Genomic DNA, 21,748 nt, shown 5'->3' on the forward strand with positions numbered 1-21,748 from the left:
TCAGGACTGGGGCCTTCAGACCTGCACAGATACAACCAGCCCAGTTCCCACACCCAAACACTCAACCAGCCACAAATCAAAAACATTTTAAAAAAACTTACCGCTATATTGAACATGTATGGACACACTGAGCCCCTGCCAGGTATGTCCAGCCCACAGCCCTCTGGCCGTATGTAGCCAATGACAGCTATGAATGCGATCCAGACAAAATTGTAAACTTACTTAAAATGTGAGATGTTTTTATTTGTGAATTTTTTATAAGCTGATTGCACAGTCCCCCAGTATGAATTTGTTAGTGACACGGTTACGTCACAGTCTCGAACGGTTGAGCATGCCGGTAACTGCTACATGTGCAGGACAGCTATTTCCATAGCATTTTTCCTGTCCTGGGTATCATCATTCAACCAGAGGTAATAAAGAACATGGGAGCTTGCAGGGATTTAATGCAGATACTATTCTATGTAAGGGACTTGAGCATCCTCCAGGGGTCAGTGACCCTGATGTCACAGCACATAGTACATGTTCAATGCATATTTGTCGGAACAATTTGCTCAGCTAGTATTTGCTGGAGCATAAACTTGAGTCTTGCCTTCTGAACTAGAACAGCCAGATGGGGAAAGAGATGTGGATTTGAATTCTAATCTGGTCTAGGCTCTGAGGCAGCCACCTGAAGAGGGTGCTAGGAGTGGGTCAGGTGAGGGTGGAGCGTGGGTAAGTGCTAACCCACACACCCTGATGGCTCTCCCCAGGTGGCCACTGACAAGGACAACGGCATCCTTCTTTACAAGGGAGACAACGACCCCCTGGCACTGGAGCTGTACCAGGGTCACGTGAGGCTGGTGTATGACAGCCTGAGCTCCCCTCCGACCACGGTGTACAGGTAAAGACCTCTCCTCTCAGCCACAGAATCTGTTCCTACGGAGCAGACACCAGGTGACTCCGAGGCCTCCTGTCCCACACAGACACAGCTCTCACACAGTGGCAGGTGGGGAGGAGAAAGGTGCCAGTGGAGGCAGAAGTGGGAAAGCAAGGCAGGCCCATGTGGGAGATGACACCTCATTACCATAAGATAAATGGCCAGCTGGCTACTGTGCATGGAGCCAGGTGCTCCGATGGAGATGAGGCTGCTTAATGAGGTGCCCTTTTCAAAATGTCATCCTAATCTTTTATTAGTTTAAGAAAGAAAGCCGGGCGATTAGCATGCAATTCAAGGAGAGGAAATTCAAGAGCACCCAGGGAACAGGACTATGCTTAAATGACTTTCAAACTGTTCTGAAAGACAGTGATTCCTAAGTCTTTTTAAATCACCCCTGTAGGTTGGACAGCATGCTAGAGCCGTAACAAAATACCAGAGGGGATCAGCTTATAAAGAGGGAAGGTTTCTCTTGGCTCGCAGTTCTAGAGATCTCAGTCCGTGGTCATTTGGCTTCGTCACTTTGACTTTCTCGTCATGGTGGGGAGTGTTGTGTTAGAGCAAGCTGCTCACTTCACGGTAACTGAAAAGCAAAGAGAGAAGAGGAGCCTGGGGTCTCTTCAGTCCCTTCAGCCTATGCCCCTCGGTGAGCAGAGGACTTCCCGCGTAGAACCTACTTCCCGAAGGTTCCACCACCTTCCAGCAGCACCGTGGGCTCTGGACCAAGCCTTCCATACACAAGCTTTTAGGGGACCCCTTAGACAGCAGACTGCATGTGACTTGACATGACTGCTGCTCCCTCGTGTGCCACTGTAAGCCAACACGGAACCTACTCACCCTCTCCAGCCTGGCCTGAGTGCCACCTCACACAGACAGGCTCATCCACTCCAAATGTTCCCTGATGCTCACTAAAGGGGAGGGTGAGCACCCCTCATCCGAGATAACGCTCCAGAGTCAGAAACCTTATGATGCGCACAAGTTTCCAGCATTTAGACTGTCCTCATCGAAAATGAGGTAGAACTGCCCTGCAGAGTTGGGAGGCCCAGGCCTCTGATTCTCCTCTAGCAAACCCAGTCTAAAAACCCTCGGTTAAAGCCAGTGGTATGAGATGATGATGGTAGCAAAGGCCTTTAATTCTAGTGCTCTGCAGGCTGAGAAGTGTGTGTGTGTGGATCTCTATGAATTCCAGAACACCAAGGGCTACCCTGCTTCAAAAGAACTAAATAGGGCTGGAGAGATGGCTCAGTGGTTAAGAGCACTGACTGCTCTTCCAGAGGTCCTGAGTTCAAATCCCAGCAACCACATGGTGGCTCACAACCATCTGTAATGGGATCTGATGCCCTCTTCTGGTGTGTCTGAAGACAGTAACAGTGTACTCATATAAATAAAATAAAAATAAAATTAATAAAAAAACTAAATAAACAGCAGTTAGAGCTGGAGGGCATAGTTCAATAGAAGGGTGTTTATCTAACGTGCATGCAGTCCCTGAATCCAGTCTTCATATCGCAGAAATACACACACAGAGGGTGGGGGAAGGGAAGCAAGGGAAGGAGTAATCAGTGGTTCTGAGAGCAGAGTATGGCAAAAATACAAAAATACACATTTTTTTTTCAGTCCTTACCCCAGAAGTAATCAATCTGAAGCTACCAGACAGCAAATCTGTATTTAAGGAATCCTTCAGGTGACCCTCATGCATTTAAAAAAAAAAAAAAGAAAAAAAGAAAAAAATTGAGATAAGACCCTCCCTCCTGTGTAGCCCCAGCTGGTCTGAAACTCACTATATAGACCAGGCTAGCCCCGAACACCCAGAGGTCTATCTGCCTCCACCACTGGAGTACTAGGATTAAAGGTGCTTGGTGCGTAAATTTCAGAAGCGGGGGTTAATGTATGAGAGTTGGATCTTGAAGGGAGAAACTCACATGTGCAGAGAGAACTCGAAGGCGGCTGTGTCAGGACTGCTGCAAAGACAAGCACCAACCAGAGCGGAAGGCTCCTGGAAGAAGGTGGGGAGAAACAAGGCCAGCCTCAGACAGTAAGACAGAGCAGACACTGGGTCTCCTATCATCTTTGCTTCTGAAACTGCTGACCTTGAACCAGGTGGGAAGAATGGAGAGCAGGGAGGCAGGCCCAGCAGCTGCCTGATAAACCATCTGCCTGAGAGAAAGCCCTCCTGTCACTTGGAGTGTTAAAGGAGTGTCTTCCTCTCCCTCCCCGCTTCCTTCCTGTGGCACTGATGGGCATTTCCTAGGGTGCTGGTTAGTGTGGATGGAACAGTACTTAGCAAATGAGCCATGATGTAGACATTCCAGGATGGATGGATGGATGAGAGGTGGGTTTCCAGAAGCAGCTGAGCTCTGTGCAGAGCGAGGGGCCTCTGGAAACACTATGCTGAGTTGGGGAAACCATTGCTACCTCCTAGAGCTACCACCAGGGAGTTGTATGAATGTGTTGAGTCCACTAGGGAGGTGGCATGACCTTGGAAAGAAGCAAGTGATGGGCATCTGGGCAGATGACTCAGATTCACATGCCAAACCTTGCTGCAGAACATTGCTGCCCTTCTGCACATAACCATAAGGGGCCCCAGGCTCCAGAAATCCCGCACTAAAAGTGATTTTGTGGGACAGTTCATGTATGTCATTCACATCATGTAAAGGCAATTTTAGAGTGTATGGTGTGCGTGTGTGGTGTATGGTGTGTGTGTGTGGTGTGTATGTGTGTGTGGTATATGTGTGTGTGGTGTGTCTATATATGTGTATGTGGGGGTGTGTTGGGGGTGTGTGTGAGTGTGGTGTATGTGTGCATGTGTGATGTGGTGTGTGTATAGTGTGGTGTGTGTGTATGTGTGTGTGTTGTGTATGTATAGTGTGGTGTGTGTGTGTGTGCATGTGTGTGTGTGTTGTGTGGGGGGGTGTGGTGTATGTGTGCATGTGTGTGGTTGTGTGTATGGTGTGTGTGTATGTATGTGGTGTGGTGCATATGTGCATGTGTATATGTGTATGTGTGTGTGTATAGTGGTGTGTGTGTGTTTAGTCCTCACTGGCAGGGTTTCTCTGTAGCCCTAGGCATCCTGGACCTCACTCTGTAAGTTGAATTTATAATTCTAGCTTGCCTGTATAAAAGACACACCATCCAGATATTTTATTTATAAGCCATAAGCCTAGATTGACAGCTATGCTAACTTATTCTCTGGCTATGAAGTTCCCTTGTTACTTGCTGTTTCTCCTGGACACATTGCCCATGATCCATCTCCCTTCATGGCGACCTCACCTCAGTTCTCCTCCACCTCTGTTCTCCTCCACCTCAGTCCTCTTTCTCCTCCTCTCCCTCTACCTGCAACCCCCTCACTCGACATGACGTTAAGCATCCCACACACAGAAACATACATGTTGACAGACAGTGGCAGAATCTAACAGGCCTCCCTGGAGGCTCTCCAACCTGCTGTGGAGACACTTCCAAACAAGGAGTAAATGTCCCTGCTTGGAAGATAAGGAAGGGCGTTCCCACACGGCAGGGCCAGGAGATGCCACAACAGAGGCCCTCTGTGAATGCCATGCTGGGAGAGGCTGTAATTCATGACTTGTACTCTCAGCTAACAGCAGCTGAAGGGACAGAAGGCCATTCCTCAGAGTCACTGCAATGACTTCTCGCCACCTGAAAGGCCTCGTCAGCTTCAAATGAAAGCCAAGCTGCCAAACCAAACCATCGGGGGAGTTGGCAGCCTACAGATTTCTGTCCCCTGAGACCCCATGAGCTATCCCCATGAAAGAGTGAGCTGCCAGGGCCCCTGCAGGTTTTATCCTTCCAGAGAAGCTGGATGCTAGGGCCTCCCTCTGCCCATTGATTCTGCTCAGGCCCCCACTAGTCATAAGAAGTGAGGAAGCATGTCAAGGTTCTGCTGTCGGCTACAGGGCAGACACACCAAGCCCAGCTAGGTCTCTCCTGCCCCAGGATAGGATAGGCCTTCAGTGTGGAGACTTACCATGAGACTCCTCTGCCCACAGGGCCAGGGGCCTGTGGAAAGGGCAGCTAACCAGAACTCCAGTGGGTGTTGCTTCGAGGTAGATTATGAAGAAAAACTGGGAAAACAGGGTTTGGGGGGACCATGTCTTAGGTTTTTTAAGGTTTTAAGGTCTGATCAGAACTCCATACACTAGTCAGCTCTACCCAGCGAGGTGCATACCCTGATAGTTCAGATTGCCACCATCGCTGCTAAGGTCTTGGCCCCATTGGATCCTTAGCACATGAAGGATCGAACATCCTCATTCCTATTTGAGGGCTGAGAAGCCTGACTGCTCAGAGGAATCCCAGGATGGGAAGACACAGGTCAGGTTTCCACTAAACCCAACCCTCCCAGTGTGTGGCTGCAAGCTGTGGTACTAGGTGCAGAAGTCAGTTGGGGTTCCTGGGCCCAGGTTGCTTGCCCAAAGAAATCACAGGAGCTGTTTGTGGCTGCGGGGCTCTGTCGCCACCTATTGGTCACTCTTGGCATCAGGAGAAGTGACCACATGATAATCTTTCTTGTACGGTCCTACAGTCCCAGAGCTGGGAGACATGAGCTTAAATCCCAGCTCTTCTTCGTGAGGCCCTCTAATTCTCTGGGCAGTAAGTCTCTTGTTTCCAAACGAGGAAAGATGTGCCTCCTGCCTGTGGGCTTGTTAGGGTTAAATGACGATATTTCAGCCCCTGTCCTTACCCCACAAACCGCCCATTGCCACTAGGAAAAGAGAAAGAAAAAAGCATTTCCTGCTCTTGTAGAAGATGCTTTCGGCTCCCAGAAGCTATCATACAGCTCACTGTAACCCTAGTGCTAGGAGATCCAACATCTCTTCTAGCTTCAGGAAGCACCAGACAGGCAAGCGGTGCACATACATACATACATACATACATACATACATACATACATACATACATACATACACACACACACGTGCAGGCACTCACGCATACACAGACAATAGCTACGTCCTTAAACACAGAAGAGCACCGTAGGCTCCTCTGGCAATGGCTGTGGCCACAGCAGCTCTAGGCAGTAGCCCTCCAACCTGGCTAATGCAGTGCCACTGCTACTCTCTGGGCCCCGGGGAACAATCATGAAGACTCTCAGGCCCGTCATCTCCCCTGAAATCCCTAATGATCTCCTCAAAAGACCACCTGCGCTTGGCAATTCAGCAAGGTCAATTCTCTTAGAGCAAACGGAAGGGTTATGTTTGGTTTTTACTTTTACCATCTTTGTTGTTGTTGTTGTTATTGTTAGCGGTATGGCTGTTTTCCCACTGATATTTTGATTTGGAAGACCGGTATTTACAACCCTGACAGAAATCTTTGTGTGTGTCTGCGATCGTGAGTGCAGGCATGTACACACCAGGGCATGCAATGTGGAGGTCAGGGAGTCTTCCCAGCCACTTCGTTTGATGCTGGCTCTCTTGTTTATTCCTGTGTATGACAGGCTGGCTGACCTGTGACCTTCTGAGGGCTCTCCCGTCTCCACCCCCCATCTCCCTGAAACTCCGAGATTATAGATACACTGTGTATCTACAGTGTCTGGCTTTATGAGGATTCTAGGATCCAACCTCAGGGGTTAACTGCTACACAGCCACCACCAAGCCATCTCTCTGGTCCTTACGACTTTTGTTTTAACGGTGGGTGAGACAGGCAGACAAAGCTGTCCTTGGAGCCAGGGGAACCTAACCCTCCCTGAGGCAGAGTGTTGTAACTGCAGCCCTCTGTAGCTGCTGTAAGCACTGGACCCAGCCTGGTGCACAGCCAGGAAGGAGCTAATGGGGTTGCTCGCTGTGCCTGAGTATATCCAAAACAGGAAAATCACTGCCCCGACTACCTTGACCCTTACTTGGTTCTGGAAGGGAAGAAAGAAGGCCACACACATAACCCTGGCTTCACAGCTGCCTCTGATAGGGAAGTTGCCTAATGCTTACCTAAGCAAGAGGCACACCAAGGAAGTGGCACATTGGAAGAGGAACTGAGGTCACTGGGTGGCTGTGCCCTTACAGGGAACATTGGGACCTTGGGACCTAGTCCCTTCCTTCTTGCTTCCTGGCCACCAAGAAGTAAACAGGACTCTTTCAAAGACTGGCCTAAATCAGCTCTGGAATGCAACCTTTGAAACTGAGTTCCCAAATAGCCCATCCTTCCTTTCAGTTATGGGTCCCGGGAGCTCAATTACCAAGACAGCGGCAGCTCTGGGGTGGTCAGGGACACAGCTAGAAGTTTTTGCACATGGTTAGAAAACTAAGCGAGGGCTTGGCCCTCTTTCTCTAACCGTTATACTAATCAACTTGTCTGCAAGAGGACAGCCTCTGCCTGCTGTGACTCAGGGCAGTTGAGATGCCGCTGATCCATTCACACAGCTTCTCCACTGCTCAGCGCCCCATCCCTGCACCAGATCCCCCAGTGTCTCTCGGCTCCTGCCCCACCTTCATTTTCCTGCTTCTTGGCTGGACCTTATGCTCAAAAGTCGGCTGTTTGATTTAGAAACGTGGTGGAGTGTGGGCTTTGTGATTTGTTACTGGTCCCCCAGCACCTAAGACAGAAAGGCTGAGCCCTCGGTGAAAGCGTGGTAGACGGATGGACAGACTGGATGAGTGGATGGAGGAAACAGGATGTGTGGATAGATAGACAGGATGTGTGGATGGACAGTCAGGATGTGTGGGTAGATAGAGAGGAAGGAGTAAGAGTGGACAGGTCCATGAGTAGGAGGGAGGGAAAGAGGAAGGGAGGGTGGGGAGGACAGATTATGAGCTGACAAATGGCTACGTTTTATTTTGGAGGACTTGTGGGGATCCCAGGCTCCTCTCCATTGCTTTCTCTCAGCATCAAAGCTATAGTAAGGATCACCGGGGTGCAGGCTGGGGTGGGTTCTTATTGTCACTGTTCTCTGTATGTTTGCCCGGACACATGGAGGCCAGAGGACAGCCTCAGACATGGTTCCTCTGGTGCTGTCCATCTTCTTTGGAGACATAGTACCTCACTGGCCTGGGACAGACTGACGGGCTAGGATTGCTAATGTGCAGTGCTGCCCTTGGCTTTTCCTGTGGGTTCTGGGGATCTAACACGGAGCTTTCAAGACTAGCACTTCACTGACCCAGCTCTCTTCCGTAGCTCCTCAAAATAGTACAAATATCACCAATAACTTGATCACCCAGTAACTCTGGCAGGTGACCCTCCCCCTTGTGGAAGACACAGAGACAGGGATTCTGTGATTGGCCATTGTCCTGCCCATCAGTGAGAGCATGGGGAGCGGCCTCCATTTCTGTTCCACTCACCGACCTGTTCAGTATCTACCATTTCCCTCTGGTCTTCAGAAGTTCCACAGCCATTCAAGCTTTCCCTGCTACCTGGAAAATCGGTGGGAATCCCAGGGAGACTTCAAGATGAGGGAGAGACTCTCCTGTCTGCCACCCACACCTGAACCAATGAGACAGATCTACAGACTCCCCAGTGAGCCCCTTTCTTCACGTCCCCAAAGTCCTGTAACCAACCACAGTTCCCTCCCAAACCCTGCAACCAACAGTGTCCTGGGAAAAACAGAACTTGGCAATCAAAAGTCTTGCCTGTAAACCCTATCTCTGGCCTGTATCAACTGGGTGACCCCAGACAAATCCGGTAACTTCTCTGGGCCTCAGTATTTTTATCTATAAAGCGGGTTATCTGGTACCCAATCGTAGAAATATGAAATAATGTAAGTGAGTGTGTTGGCCCTATACATGGCCCAGATAAGTCCTGCTCTGTCGCAGAATAGCATGGGGAAGGGAGTGAACAGCCCTGTCTCCCTGAGCTGCCAAGTTCTGGGATAAGGATTAGACTCGCTTGGAGCACGAGACCCTCTTTCCTCAGATGTGGCCTGATCAGAAGGGGTGGTTTATACAGAGGATTCAGGAACAAGGACAAATTACTGACATCTTAACTGAGACAGTGTCTGTTTCATACATGCTAGGGGGAAAAAAAAATCACATCATACTGGAATGTTTTCTCCCAGACGTACCTTAGGACAAGGCTAACTCTTCAGCGAGGTTGACAAAGGACATACGGTGTTTGAAGGGACAGCATCTTCCGAGAGCAGGTGTCCGGATGGTGTGCGGGCAGAGCCAGCCTGAGATCATTGGGCTAAGGATCGCTTGCCTACTCTGGAAAAAAAAACAAAAAACAAAAAAAACAGGGCAAGAACTGAGCAGCAGCTGCTGCGGCGGCCCTGCGAGGACTCTGTGGTGGGAACAGAAACCTGCTGCAAGGGCCGTGGCTGGGGCCACTGCACATCCGTACAAATAAAGGGTTGGAATGAACGTTAGCTGCTCCCTGTTCAGTCAGCACACTACTTATGTGAGAGAACAGCCCAGTCCTTGGGAGACACAGCTGAGGGATCCAAAGGCCATGATGTGCATACCTTATCCTTACAGAGGTCAAGGGTCATGACATGCGTACTTTATCCCGACAGAGGTCAAGGGTCATGACATCCATACTTTATCCTCACATCACTCATAGAAACTGGAAGCAGTCGGAGAGAAGAGCGTGGGCAGTACGGCGTACTTTCTGTTCTTATTTTCGCAACTTCTGTAATTCGCAGTTGTTTCCAAATGAACGTAAAGCAGGACGCAAGCCTCGCAAAAACCAACTGCAGCCCGGTGCCTGGCCATGGAGTGCACTTGACCTCTGACTCTTTTCCTTTCTCTCCTGTCCAGTGTGGAGACGGTGAATGATGGCCAGTTTCACAGTGTGGAGCTGGTGATGCTAAACCAGACCCTGAACCTGGTGGTAGACAAAGGAGCCCCCAAGAGCCTGGGGAAGCTCCAGAAGCAGCCAGCAGTGGGCATCAACAGTCCCCTCTATCTTGGAGGTAACGTTTTCCCTTGTCACCACCTAATCCTACCCTCTCTGCCTTTCTGGCTTTCTGCATCTGCACGGACACCCAGACCTGACGCCGGGGTCTCCCTGATGTCTTTTTGGCACCAAAGCCAATCAGGGGAGGCTTCCAGGAGGAAGTGACGACAAAATCGATTGCTGAACAGACTCTGGACAGATGCTCGTGAAAGAAAAAGGGTGGACTAGCCAGTGGGCAGGGAGGCGAAGAGAAGCAAGAAGGAAATAGAAAGAAGGGTATCCAGGCTCAGTTGCAGTTTGCAAGCCTCCAGGGCGGTGCCCCTCTGCTCTATGTCTTAGATATGGCAAGAAGCAACACACTGAGGTCAAGGTTGTAAAAAGGGCAAAACAAGAAACCACACAAGCTGCCTAGACCTGAAATGAAGCCCCTAGGCTGATGAGTCTTAAATTATATGCGAAAAAGAAACAAAAAAGAATGTTGGAGTGCAGGGGTAGGGATGGAGGGCACTTCTGGTTGGAACTCCGTGGTAGAGCCCTTCTCTAGTGGGAGCAAACAGCAGCCAGGATTCTTTCCCCAGAGACACGTGTTGTTCGTACTCAGCCACCAAAGCAGTTTGTTCAATACAGATTCCTAAGACTTCAGCCCAGGTGTCCCCAGCCAAGGGCTGGCACGGACTCAGGGGTTTGCACTTCGGACAGGCTGTCCAGAGGCCGGGGACAGAGTGCTCCTGGCCCAGACTCACCTTAGGACACAGCTTCTCCACAAGGAAGAGGGTTGCTCCCCTCCCTGTACCTGCCCCGCCTGTGGCCAGGACAAAACTGGGCACTTTTTCCAGCCATCATGAGGCCTGGAAGTTTCAGGAAAGGAAGAATGGAAAGTTAAGTTTTTTTTTTTAAGATTTTAAAGAAGAGGGCATCGGATTCCATTACAGATGGCTGTGAACCACCATGTGGTTGCTGGGAATTGAACCCAGGACCTCTGAAGGAGCAGTCAGTGCTCTTAACCACTGAGCCATCTCCCCAGCCCAAGATTTTTTTTTTTTTAAATGGCATCTCATACAGCACAGTGGGGTCTCAGGCTTCATCAATAGCCAGGGATACCCGTGAGCTTTTAATCCTCCCGCTCTGCCTGCTGAGTGCTGGGATTACAAGCATGTGCCCCCATGCCCCGTGTATGTGGTTGTTGGTGATTGAACCCAGGGCTGTATGTACACTAAACACACACACAATTATGCTGTCTGTCCAACAGTAAAAGGAGAGAACACAGAGCTGACGTCCCTGAAAACAAGATCAGGCCTTTACCAGGAGTCAGCAAACAGCCCTGAGAAAGACATCAGTGTAGCGCAGAGGCTCTGCAGTAAATAATGTGGAAACCTTGAACCCCAGAGCTTCACTGGAGCAAGCTGCTCCCCTAACCTTATCCTCATTCCCAAACTGCAGCTCCTCTGATGTGGATTTTTCAAACAGGAACTAGGGCAAGGAGCGCCTCATGCTGTTGGGGACAGGGATAGCGGGGTGATCCAGTGGTCACCGGGCCACACCATGCCTAAGGGGTGGGCCTCAGTTAAGCCAGGGGGACTGTGTGACAATAGATGACAGTTCTTCTCACTTCTCCTTAAAATACAGACTTCTGCAGATTTTTTTTTTCTGAATTTAGAAACTGGTGATAAGTTGAGTTTTAACAGTTCCAAAGCAAGGACGTGTCGCTGTGAGGATAAGGCCGAGCGAGGCCTTGGCCTGTTAACTCTGTTTGAACAGCAGAGGCCCAGAGCTCTGAATGGTGGCTGTAGACAGGTGCTGTGTATGTTCTCTCTTTGAAGACTGAGGGGGTGGAGATGGGACAAGGACGTGTCTTCAGGCTGCCCCGCCTTCCTCCCTCAGGCATCCCCACGTCTACAGGCCTCTCAGCCTTACGCCAGGGTGCAGACAGGCCGCTGGGCGGCTTCCACGGCTGTATACACGAAGTGCGCATCAACAACGAGTTGCAGGATTTCAAAGCCCTCCCACCCCAGTCCCTGGGGGTCTCTCCCGGCTGCAAATCCTGCACTGTGTGTCGTCACGGCCTGTGTCGTTCCGTGGAGAAGGACAGCGTAGTGTGTGAGTGCCATCCGGGATGGACTGGTCCACTGTGTGATCAGGAAGCCCAGGACCCCTGCCTTGGTCACAGGTGAGTCCTGAGCACAAGGACTTAGTTGCTCTGCCTGCATCTAAGGAAGTAGCAACTGATGGTTGCTGGGGAGGGTTGTGGTCCTACTATGGATAGCATGAATGCTTAAAATACCAAGAAACGGGCTCCTACATCCAGGCAGCATTGCCTGGCTTGAAAGAGTGTGAGGAGAGCTTTCTTGAAATATCTTCACCAGGCAGCCATGAGGACCAGTGAAAACCACTGCCAGACTCTGCAGTGATTAGAAAAAGCTGTCTTAAGGGAAATAGAAACCCCAAACACAGCAAAGCAAAAGCAGAAGACAGGAATGCCAGCCCCCGTGTACTAGGTCCACACAACGATGCACATCGGAATCACATTTAACGGTTCAGTCATCCATTACTCAATCAGCAAGCGTTTATTGAAGGCCTACTGTGTGCAGGGTCTAACTACAAGTATTCCTGGAAATTGCAGTCGGCTAAAAGTAACACCAGACTCAAGACTGGTAATTTGGGTGCCTGAACTACTAGTCAGGGGAAAACAGTCCTGATCAGGAAGGAAGGAATGCTGTAGACATTTAAACTCCCTGTTACTCTTGATGTATGCGCCTGGCGCTGGAATTAACATGAACCCTGGCTTGAATGTCACCCCAGTAGGCTCAGGGATATATCATGATTGAAATTTCTGGCTTTGCAGCCTAGAGAGACGGCTTAGCAGGCGAAGGCCTCGCAGCCCGATGACCTGAGTTCAACCGCTAGGACCCACACAACAGAAGGCAAGAACCAACTCACACAGGTGGTCCCCTGACCTCCACAACCATACGTATGCACACACAGAAATAAACAGGAGGATAAATACATAAGAGTAATATTTTTAAGCGAAAGAGCTGGGAGCTATAGAGATGGCTCCATTGTTAAGAGCACAGTCTGTTCTTCCAGAGGACCTCCATGACGGCTCACAAGCATCTGCAACTCCAGTCCCAGGGGATCCAACACTGTTTTCTAGCCTCTGTGGACACAGGCACACACATGGTGCACACATATGCATGCACGCAAAATACCTACATCCATAAAAACACAAACTTTTTTCAATTGTTTTGAAGAAAAAGAAGAAAGATGTCTCAGTAGTTAAGAGCACCGTTGCCCTTACAGTCCCCAGCTCCCTCATGGTGACTCACAACCATCTGTAACCATAGTTCCAGAGGACACAATGCCCTCTTATGGTGTCTGCAGGCACCAGGCACCTGGTGCACATAGATATGTGCAGGCAAAACCCTCCTACACAGACAATAATTCTAAATTATTTTTTTGTTCTACAAAATGTGGACTTTGCTCTGGGAGATGGACAGAAGGCTAGTTCATGGGAGGGGCTGTCTTGGAGTGGAGTGGTACAAGATCTGATGTGCTTAACACACAGCATGTGCTGTCTGCCGAGAACGGGCTATGACATGTCTCTGGTCCAAAATGCCTGACACTAGAAATGCTTCCCATCTGAGTATATACCTGTTCCTCTGAGACACTGGGGAGGTAAGAATGAAGCATATACACACAGTTCATTCATATTTCATACATAGACACCACACGCATGTGAACATGCACGCGTGCGTGCACACACTCACATAGGCGCTCGGCCTGATAATAATCCCATGTGATCTGTTCAGTGCATCTGTGTCTTATCAGCAGCTCATCGTTGGAGGTCAGGTGTAGAAAGTTTCACTGGAACCCATGCTGACGTTTAAAATGTTAGGATTTGGGGCCATTCTGGGTGAGCGTTGTCCAACCTATAGTGGTTGTACTAGTCGTAGTAATAGTAGTCATAGTGTTTGTTATTTAAATTGCAGGAGAGTTAAAATGTTTACAAAGACCAGCAGGATGGCTCAGTGGGTAGAGGAGCTTGCTGCTAAGCCTGAAACCTGAGTTCAATCCCTCAGGGCCCACATGGTAGGAGGAGAGAGCCATGTAACAAGTCGTCCTCTGACCTCCACATGTGCACCCACACGTACACTTTTGTACACACACACACTCGCACACACACACACACACACACACACACACACACACACACCCCTAATAAAATGCAATATTTAAAAATTATTTTTGCCAGATGTGGTGGTGCAAGCCCTTCATCCCAGCACTTGGGAGGTAGAAACAGACAGGTCTCTGTGAGTTCGAGGCCAGCTTGTCCTACGAAGTGAGTTCCAAGCCAGCCGAAGCCTCAGAGTGAGATCCTGTTTTAAAAAACACAAAAATAGTTACTTTTAATGTTGACAGAAAGTTAAAAGACTGCTGGGCTGTGAATTGGCACTGAAGACTCTCGCGTCTCTGGAGGAAACAGCAGATTGGTATCTGCCATGGTCAGAGCTGGCAGTGGGCGTTCACTAGGGCACAATGGCATGCGGCTACATGGCCACCAGCATGGGGTTTACATGAAAGGAGACACTTAGATGCTGGACCCAATGCAGGGACAGAGGAAGGTACTGACTCTGGTCTCCTCCCCTCTACCCACAGCTGCAGCCATGGGACATGCGTGGCGACTGGCAACTCATATGTGTGCAAGTGTGCCGAGGGCTATGAGGGACCTTTGTGTGACCAGAAGAATGACTCTGCCAATGCCTGCTCAGCCTTCAAGTGCCACCACGGGCAGTGCCACATCTCAGATCGAGGGGAGCCCTATTGCCTGTGCCAGCCTGGCTTCAGTGGCAATCACTGTGAGCAAGGTGAGTCTGCTGTCCTTGTAGGACAGAGGGCAGAGGAAAGAGGCAGGGGGTCAAAGAGTACCTGATCTTCCTAGAGGGAACCATCAGATAGCGAAGAGGGAGCCGTGCATGGTCTCGAATGACCTAGGCAGAGAAGTGGCTTGCACTGCCATGTCTAGGTCAATGTATCAGTTACCTTGGTGCAGTGCATTCGCTGAGAGAGGCTACTACATGGAGGATGTGGCAGAAGATGGGGTAATGGGGTCATGTGGACACTGGCTGGCTACCAGGCTACCCTTCAGGGTTTCTTGGTAGAATATGTGCTACGGTGAGTATGGGGTACCTAGGGATGTGCTAAGAGTTGGGGAGCAGTGTGAGAGTGCAGTGCCCATGGAGGCCAGAAGAGGGCACCAGATGGCCTAGAACTGGAGTTGGAGGTGATCGTGTGCTGCCTGGGTGCTGGGAACTGAACTTGTGTTCTAGGGTCTTCTAGAAGGGCACTGCGTTAGTGAGGGTTTTATTAGCTGTGAACAGACACCACGACCAAGGCAACTCTTATGAGGACAACATTTAACTGGGGCTGGCTTACAGCTTCAGAGGTTCAGTCCAGTATCATCGAGGCAGGAACATGGCAGCATTCAGGCAGGCATGGTGCAGGAGGAGCTGAGAGTTCTACATCTTCATCTGAAGGCTGCTGGCAGAACACTGGTTTCCAGGCAGCTAGGATGAGGGTCTTAGAGCCCACACCCACAATGACACACCTATTCTACCAAGGCCACACCCCCAAAGAATGTCACTCCCTGGGCCGGGCATATTCAAACCATGACAAGCAAGAAACCCTCTTGTGAAGTATGATCTGCTGAGCCATCTCTGCGGCCCCAAACTAGGACCTGTAAAAGTCAGAAGCAACACTGTTGTCCTGAAAAGAAAAATCTGTGTGTCCTTGAGCAGGGCAGTTCTCTCTGGGTCGTAATTCCTCGCCTAAAACAACTGCACTGGCTTATGGTAGAGACTGAGTAACGTCGTGGTGGGTGAGGATTCAGCATCAAGATTCTAGGGTGACATCCCTGAAGGCTATAAGCTTCCTCGAGTACCCAGCTCGAGCAAAGCGGCCAGAAAAGAAATGCCAAGTACATTCTTACCGTCCTGTCTGCTGGAAAACACTTAGGTACAGCAAGGGGTTGGGGGTGCCTATGGACTGCAGACCCCCGGGTGGCAACATACAGAGAGAAAGGAGCACCTTCATGCTACCCCTTCTCCTTGATTGGCACTGACTCGGAGCTAAGAGAGATTGCTCTTCACGGGCAGAAGTAGGCAGGAGGTTCTTGACACACCACAGAAGCCTGGACTGTGCCTCTGCATTGCACACACATGCACACCACACACACTGGACTCTGAATCCTTCTAAACCCATTGTTTTAAAGGATTGTTTGCAGCTGGGATACGGTGCCCGTGCGTCTTAGTAAAACACACAACCCCTTTACAAAGCTCAGATGCTTTTCCTCCTCAGTTGCCTCTGCTGCTCAGCAGAGGCCGTGAATCAGTGAGGAGTTACACGTGGGCTAGGATTTTCCAGGCAGGGAAACTGAGGCACGGGATAACAAGTAATTTTTCCACCACCGTGAGGCTTCGGACTCTGCTTTCCTCCCGCAGTGCCTGTTCCAAAGGTCCTGGCAGGGCTGGGAGGGGGTGGAGGCTGGAGGTGAAAAGCGGGGTCAAAGGTGAACATTCCAGCACACACAGAGCCCCTCTTTACTGATCTCCGGTTGTTTCTAGAACTTCCAAAATCATCCAGAAGGGCCTTTACCTCCTTAGCATCTTTTCTAGATTTCCTCTCTATAGTCACTTCACCGAAAGCCTCCGGGACCCTTACTTACGTGTGCTCTTCTAACACTAGTGTCCAGACCAGTGGTTCTCAACCTTCCCAATGCTGCCACCCTTTAATACAGCTCCTCATGTTGTGCTGACCCCTAGCCATAAAATTATTTTTGTTGCCGTTTCATGACTAATTTCTCTACAGTTAGGAACTGTAATGTAAATATCTGTGTTTTCGGATGGTCGTCGGCAACCCCTGTGAAAGGGTCACTCGACACCCAGAGGAACTGAGACCCACAGGTTGAGAACCGTTGCTCTAGACCAAGGGAGACAGGCTACTGGGAGTGGTACAGCCAGTCTGGGACAAACTGACACTCTTCTGTCCTACCCAAAGCTCATAGCACCATGGCAATGTGGGGAAGCAGGCTGAGCTCTGGCCGACCTCCTACTTTCAGAGAAGCCGGAAATCCAAATTCTTAAGTGAATTCAGATGTTTTCCACGTTAGCATTTAAGCACGTTCTACCAGTCAGAACGCATCCAGTAACATGATTTGGCCGCTATTTACCAGTTTGCCAATTCCTTCGAAAGATGGAGGATTAAGCCCACCCCCGCCACCAGAATAGCCTCGGGGCTTGATTAAAGCCTTGTGCGGAACCTGGGATAATAGAAGCACATCAAATGTGTAGAATAAAGGTACTAGGTAGAATAAAGCAGACCACCCCACTTAGAACAAACTCCGGAGAGGCTTGTCTAATTGGGAGGAATGAGGCCTATTTAAAGGGGGCTGAGTGTACCTCATTGGTTGGGGCCAAGTTGCTCCGGGTGCCTCATTTGCATGAGGAGGAATTCCAGGCTGGACATTACCTTATAAGGGGAAAAGTAAGAGGAACCGTAGTTTTTACCTGACTCCAGCTACATGAGCTCCTCGACTCCACTCTTGATCCATGCCTGCTCCTGGTCCCACGGTTCCTTGGCCCCACACTAGTGAATAAGTAGGTGCACGTTCAGATCACAAAGGTCTCCTGAGAGCCGACCAAGGAAGCATCTATGGACCTGCCAGACCCCATTACCTACCACCAGAGCCCTAACATTTACCTTTCTACCCTCTTCAGAGAATCCATGTTTGGGAGAGATAGTCCGTGAAGCCATCCGCCGCCAGAAAGATTATGCCTCCTGTGCCACAGCATCCAAGGTGCCCATCATGGTATGCCGCGGGGGCTGCGGGAGCCAATGCTGCCAGCCGATTCGGAGCAAGCGGCGGAAATACGTCTTCCAGTGCACTGACGGCTCCTCGTTCGTGGAAGAGGTGGAGAGACACTTGGAATGTGGCTGTCGTGAGTGTTCCTGAGCCCCTCCCCCTCTGCCGCCCACTCATCCTCCGCCTTCGGGACTCCACGTGGAACCTCTTTGAGATTCAGAATGAAGGAGAGAAAGCTTGGAGACCAAGAGGCAAAAGAGAGAATATTAAGTATATTGTAAAATAAACAAAAAAATAGAACTTATTTTTATTATGGAAAGTGACTATTTTCATCTTTTATTATATAAATATATCACACCGTCTGAGTATATGGACTATACAGTGAGTTATTTTTACCAAGTTTTGTTTTGTGTTGTGTATTTGTTGTGTTTTTATAAACAGCTGTTTAAAATTTTAAGACAAAAAAAAAACACTAATAAAAATGTTTTAAACACAAGGATCAGAATAGAGGAACGGTAGCCTGCCGGAGGCGAGAAGAGGGGATTTTATGTTATGTAGCTCTCTCAGGGTCAGAGAAACCAAGAGTGATTTTCTGAGCTGGCTGTGGGGGGAGGGAGGAAGAGAAAGCGAAAATGGTTTTAGTTTCTCGTGGTCTTGGCTCATCCTTTTCCCTCTTCCTTGTAAGCAGCAAGCTTCTCAGGAAACTGCTGCCCCTTGTAGATCATCTGACCAAGGCCCCCTGCAGGCTGTGATCCTCCGGGAGGTCTTTCTGCCAAATTTACAAACCACTGATCTTTTTCTGCCTCTCTGAGGAAACGTGTCCTCAAGATGAGGCAGAGAAAGAGGGGTCTTGCAGAGTCCTAGGCACGCGCCTTCCCTTACAAGTCCTCTGGAAGTGCGAGACTACGCAGGACCGCCCACCTACAGAACAGGGAGGTCCAACAGGCAGGCCTCTGGCGTCTGATCCTCCCGGCCACCATCGCAGTGGCAAAGACGCATTGCTAGGGATCACCACCATCCAGCACACGTCTGAACCCTGACTTTATCCGACCCCTACTTCACTGGTACACTGAACCCCGTTTCTTTTTTTTCTTTCTTTTTTTTTTTTTTTTTTTTGGTTCTTTTTTTTCGGAGCTGGGGACCGAACCCAGGGCCTTGCGCTTCCTAGGTAAGCACTCTACCACTGAGCTAAATCCCCAGCCCCCTGAACCCCGTTTCTTAACTAAAGACAATCAAACCCTGTTAGTTGCCTTAAGACACCATCTGATGGTGGCGATGCCAGGCCAGGAGTGGGGACTCTAGGTTCCCCTCCAGGAGTAGACACAAATAGGCAGAGAAAAAGATGTTTTTCCAGCTGCCTTTTCCTCTTCCTCCATTTTGTTCCATCCTCCTTTCTGCCTCACTCGAATCCAGAAAATTTCTAGAGACAGAAACTCGGGCACCTAGGAAGTAAAAGTGAGCGGCGTTGTCCAGCATCAGGACTCCGGTGCCTGCAGGCCTTTCCTGACCTCGCACGCCTCTCCCCCACCCTCACTTGCCCCCTCACAGCCCTCAACCCTTAGCGCATGGCCCAGCATCTGGCTGCTCTCACCAACCCCCTGGCTCTGCCCATCCATTCTCCTAAGTGAAAAGGGTGGGGACCTTTCTGCTCTGAGGGTTCTCCTGAGGAGCGCAGCTGCTCTGTGAGGACCCATGGTAGGCCAAAGACTCGGAGGATAGAGAAGGGAAAGAGAGGAGAGAGGAAGGAAGGGGAACACAAGGCAGAGGGGAGACAGGGAAGAAGGGTGGAAGGGATGTGGTAGGGAGTGTTGCTTTTGAGCAAGTATATAAGTGTGCATTGTGTGCCGGGATTCGAGCCTTATGACAGGTCTGCTGAAAATAGATTTATGTAGCGCCCACTACAGTGTACTCAGATGTTGCTCCAATTGCAACCCATATATATTTATATATTTATATCCTTGTATCCGTCTAATTCTCTAAACATAGATCTACGTAAAACTGAGACTAACCTACTTTACAGTCGAGTAAGCTGGGAGAGAGAGACTAAGGATCTTGCTATGACTAAGTTATGGGGGCAAAAGTTTGAGCCCAGGCTGTCAGGATCCAAAATCTGACCATTTCACCACTCTACTACACTACTTGTAGGAAAGAACTACACTGTGCCTTTAGGGATCCTAAGTCTGGGGCAGGAGCAGTCATCACATGCATAGCTGTTTGGTCGTACCACACCGATCTCAGCCCAAAGGCCAAAAGGCAATAATTGCTTGATATACGTAAATGTGTGTTTCTTAACAACAGTATCAGAAGGGCCGCCCAGACAAAGGGATTTCCAATTCTGGATTTATCAGGTGAGGAGTTGATCAGCCCAGGAAATGACCCCGTAGAATGGTTAAAGGTCCTGGAATGTTTGGTGAGCGGCCAGAGGCCTGTGGTGGCAGCAACATAGATGACCCCTGTAGAGACACAAGAAATGGGGAATGTGTGAAGTCGGGGCAGTAGCAAGAAGGTCTGACTGTGGAATAGGAGGTGGGAGATAGAAACATGTCTGGATCAGAACGTGGGCTTTGTCACTCAAAAGGGCCTGGGGTTCCTAGTGGTTCGCTTTGCGGCTGGCACACGTTACTCTCTCAAAGTCTCTGTGATAGCTAGCTCAGGAACTCAGTACTGGAAGAGGTGTCCTAGGATGTGCCCAGTGTTCCCCCTATCCATGCAGCCTGTCCATGCAGCCCACCAATCCCTAGTAAAGACCCTGATCCTTTTTATATCATGGAGCCCCTCCCCTGCCCCTCAGGGGTTCCTGGGCTGCAAACTTTCTCTCTGTGGCCGCAAGGACCCTGACTGAGGCTTACATCCTCTGTTTTTCTCTTGTGCTCACTTCTGAATTCAAGTGCAGTCATCCCGGGTTCTCATCCCGGAAAGACCTAACCTTTCAAAATGCCAAACACAAAGACCATCAAGAAAAATCATCCCCAAAGTGAGGTTTCTCTAAAAATGAAATTTAGAAACTTTTTTCCCTTGAAAAGGATTCCAGATTCTGGGGCCGGGAAAAATCTATACACAGAAAGGGGTCGGTCCATTTGCAATCTTAAACATATGGCTTAGTGTTTGTGTGGGGGATGTACATGTGTAGAGGAGTCCATCTGCTCTATTACCCCCTGAGCAGGGTCAGAAGACAAAGAGGAGACCTCCAAATGGTTTATGAAATGCTATACCTAAAAGCTGTGTAGAGTATAAAACCCTGTAAGATGTAAAATGTTAATGTTGTTGCCATTGATAGACTGACACGCCAAAAGGCCAGTTTTAGAAGAAAGCTTTGCATTTTCCATCTCCATGGCAAGGAGTCAGATGGTTCTGAAAATGAACTGGGGGATGGGAGAAGACTTCTCAGGGTCAGCAGAAGAGAGAAGAAAAGCTCCCAGTAGGTCCTCAGGAGCCCAGGAGTAACGGGACTGGGATTGAGCCAGCCTTTCCTAGAGACAAAGGCATCCCCAGACAGGCAGCCACCCACTGCTTCAAAGATGCGTAGGATCCACAGGTAGCAGAGTGGGAGGGACCCTTGGGGTCGCTGTGGGCCAGAAAACAAGGGCTAGAGAAATGAAAATGGTAACTAGCACAAGTCCAAGTCACACAGCTGTGTCGGACCGAACCGGAAGGAGAGTGCGGAGGGGGTGGGGGGTGGGGGTGTTCCAAGGGTCCATGCAGGCAGGCAGTTCCTCTTCCTGTACCACAGTGGGCAGCCAGGCAGAGCAAAGCCTGAGACTGAACACGTAAACTGGTGCGCGTCCTCCACCTTCCCACAGCCGTCTCCCAGGGCACACGTAGATGGCTGAGAAGCTAGGACTGTGGTTAGCTTCAGAGTCCCTCCCCCACATTGTCGACCGGGGATTTAAACAGCGCCATAGGAAGCCAAAGGTGATCAGAGATGAAAGCCAGTGGGACCAATTAAGGCAGAACTGGCATTTGGCAAAGCTTATCTCTCTAACTCAATAGGTTCTAATAAGAAAAATGTTCTATTAAAAAAGTAACAGTGTTACAATGTCACTTCCTCATTGTGGAATAAGTAATGTGTATCTCTTGCTTCAACATTCTGCCATCTTCTAATGTTATTAAATAAATAGATGTATCACAGGGGAGCCGGCTGTGCTCTT

The 21,748-nt window shown here is 49.7% G+C and overlaps 1 protein-coding gene and 1 long non-coding RNA gene across 7 annotated transcripts in view; one reads left to right on the top strand and one right to left on the bottom strand.

Annotated features, from left to right (window-relative positions):
- Positions 1-18,097, top strand: part of Slit3 (slit guidance ligand 3) — a 585,823-nt gene extending 567,726 nt beyond the window's left edge. The window contains 5 exon segments of the mRNA NM_031321.1: positions 750-880; positions 9,607-9,761; positions 11,627-11,912; positions 14,399-14,607; positions 17,515-18,097. Coding sequence (NP_112611.1) covers positions 750-880; positions 9,607-9,761; positions 11,627-11,912; positions 14,399-14,607; positions 17,515-17,750 — 1,017 coding nt within the window. The 3' untranslated portion in view covers positions 17,751-18,097.
- Positions 223-17,600, bottom strand: LOC120095247 (uncharacterized). 6 transcript variants are annotated; one of them, XR_015631169.1, is made up of 6 exons: positions 17,498-17,585; positions 17,305-17,383; positions 8,913-9,054; positions 4,893-4,989; positions 2,833-2,906; positions 223-1,496 (listed from the first exon to the last, which is right to left on the bottom strand). It is a non-coding gene; the product is annotated as an uncharacterized LOC120095247 (long non-coding RNA). The 6 variants fall into 6 exon arrangements; XR_015631172.1 differs by having other exon boundaries at positions 2,535-2,906; XR_015631170.1 differs by lacking the exon at positions 4,893-4,989.
- Positions 18,098-21,748: the final 3,651 nt, after the last annotated feature.

Source organism: Rattus norvegicus, chromosome 10 (assembly GCF_021556685.1).
Source record: "Rattus norvegicus strain SHRSP/BbbUtx chromosome 10, alternate assembly SHRSP_T2T, whole genome shotgun sequence".
In the NCBI taxonomy this organism is placed as follows: Eukaryota; Metazoa; Chordata; class Mammalia; order Rodentia; family Muridae; genus Rattus; species Rattus norvegicus.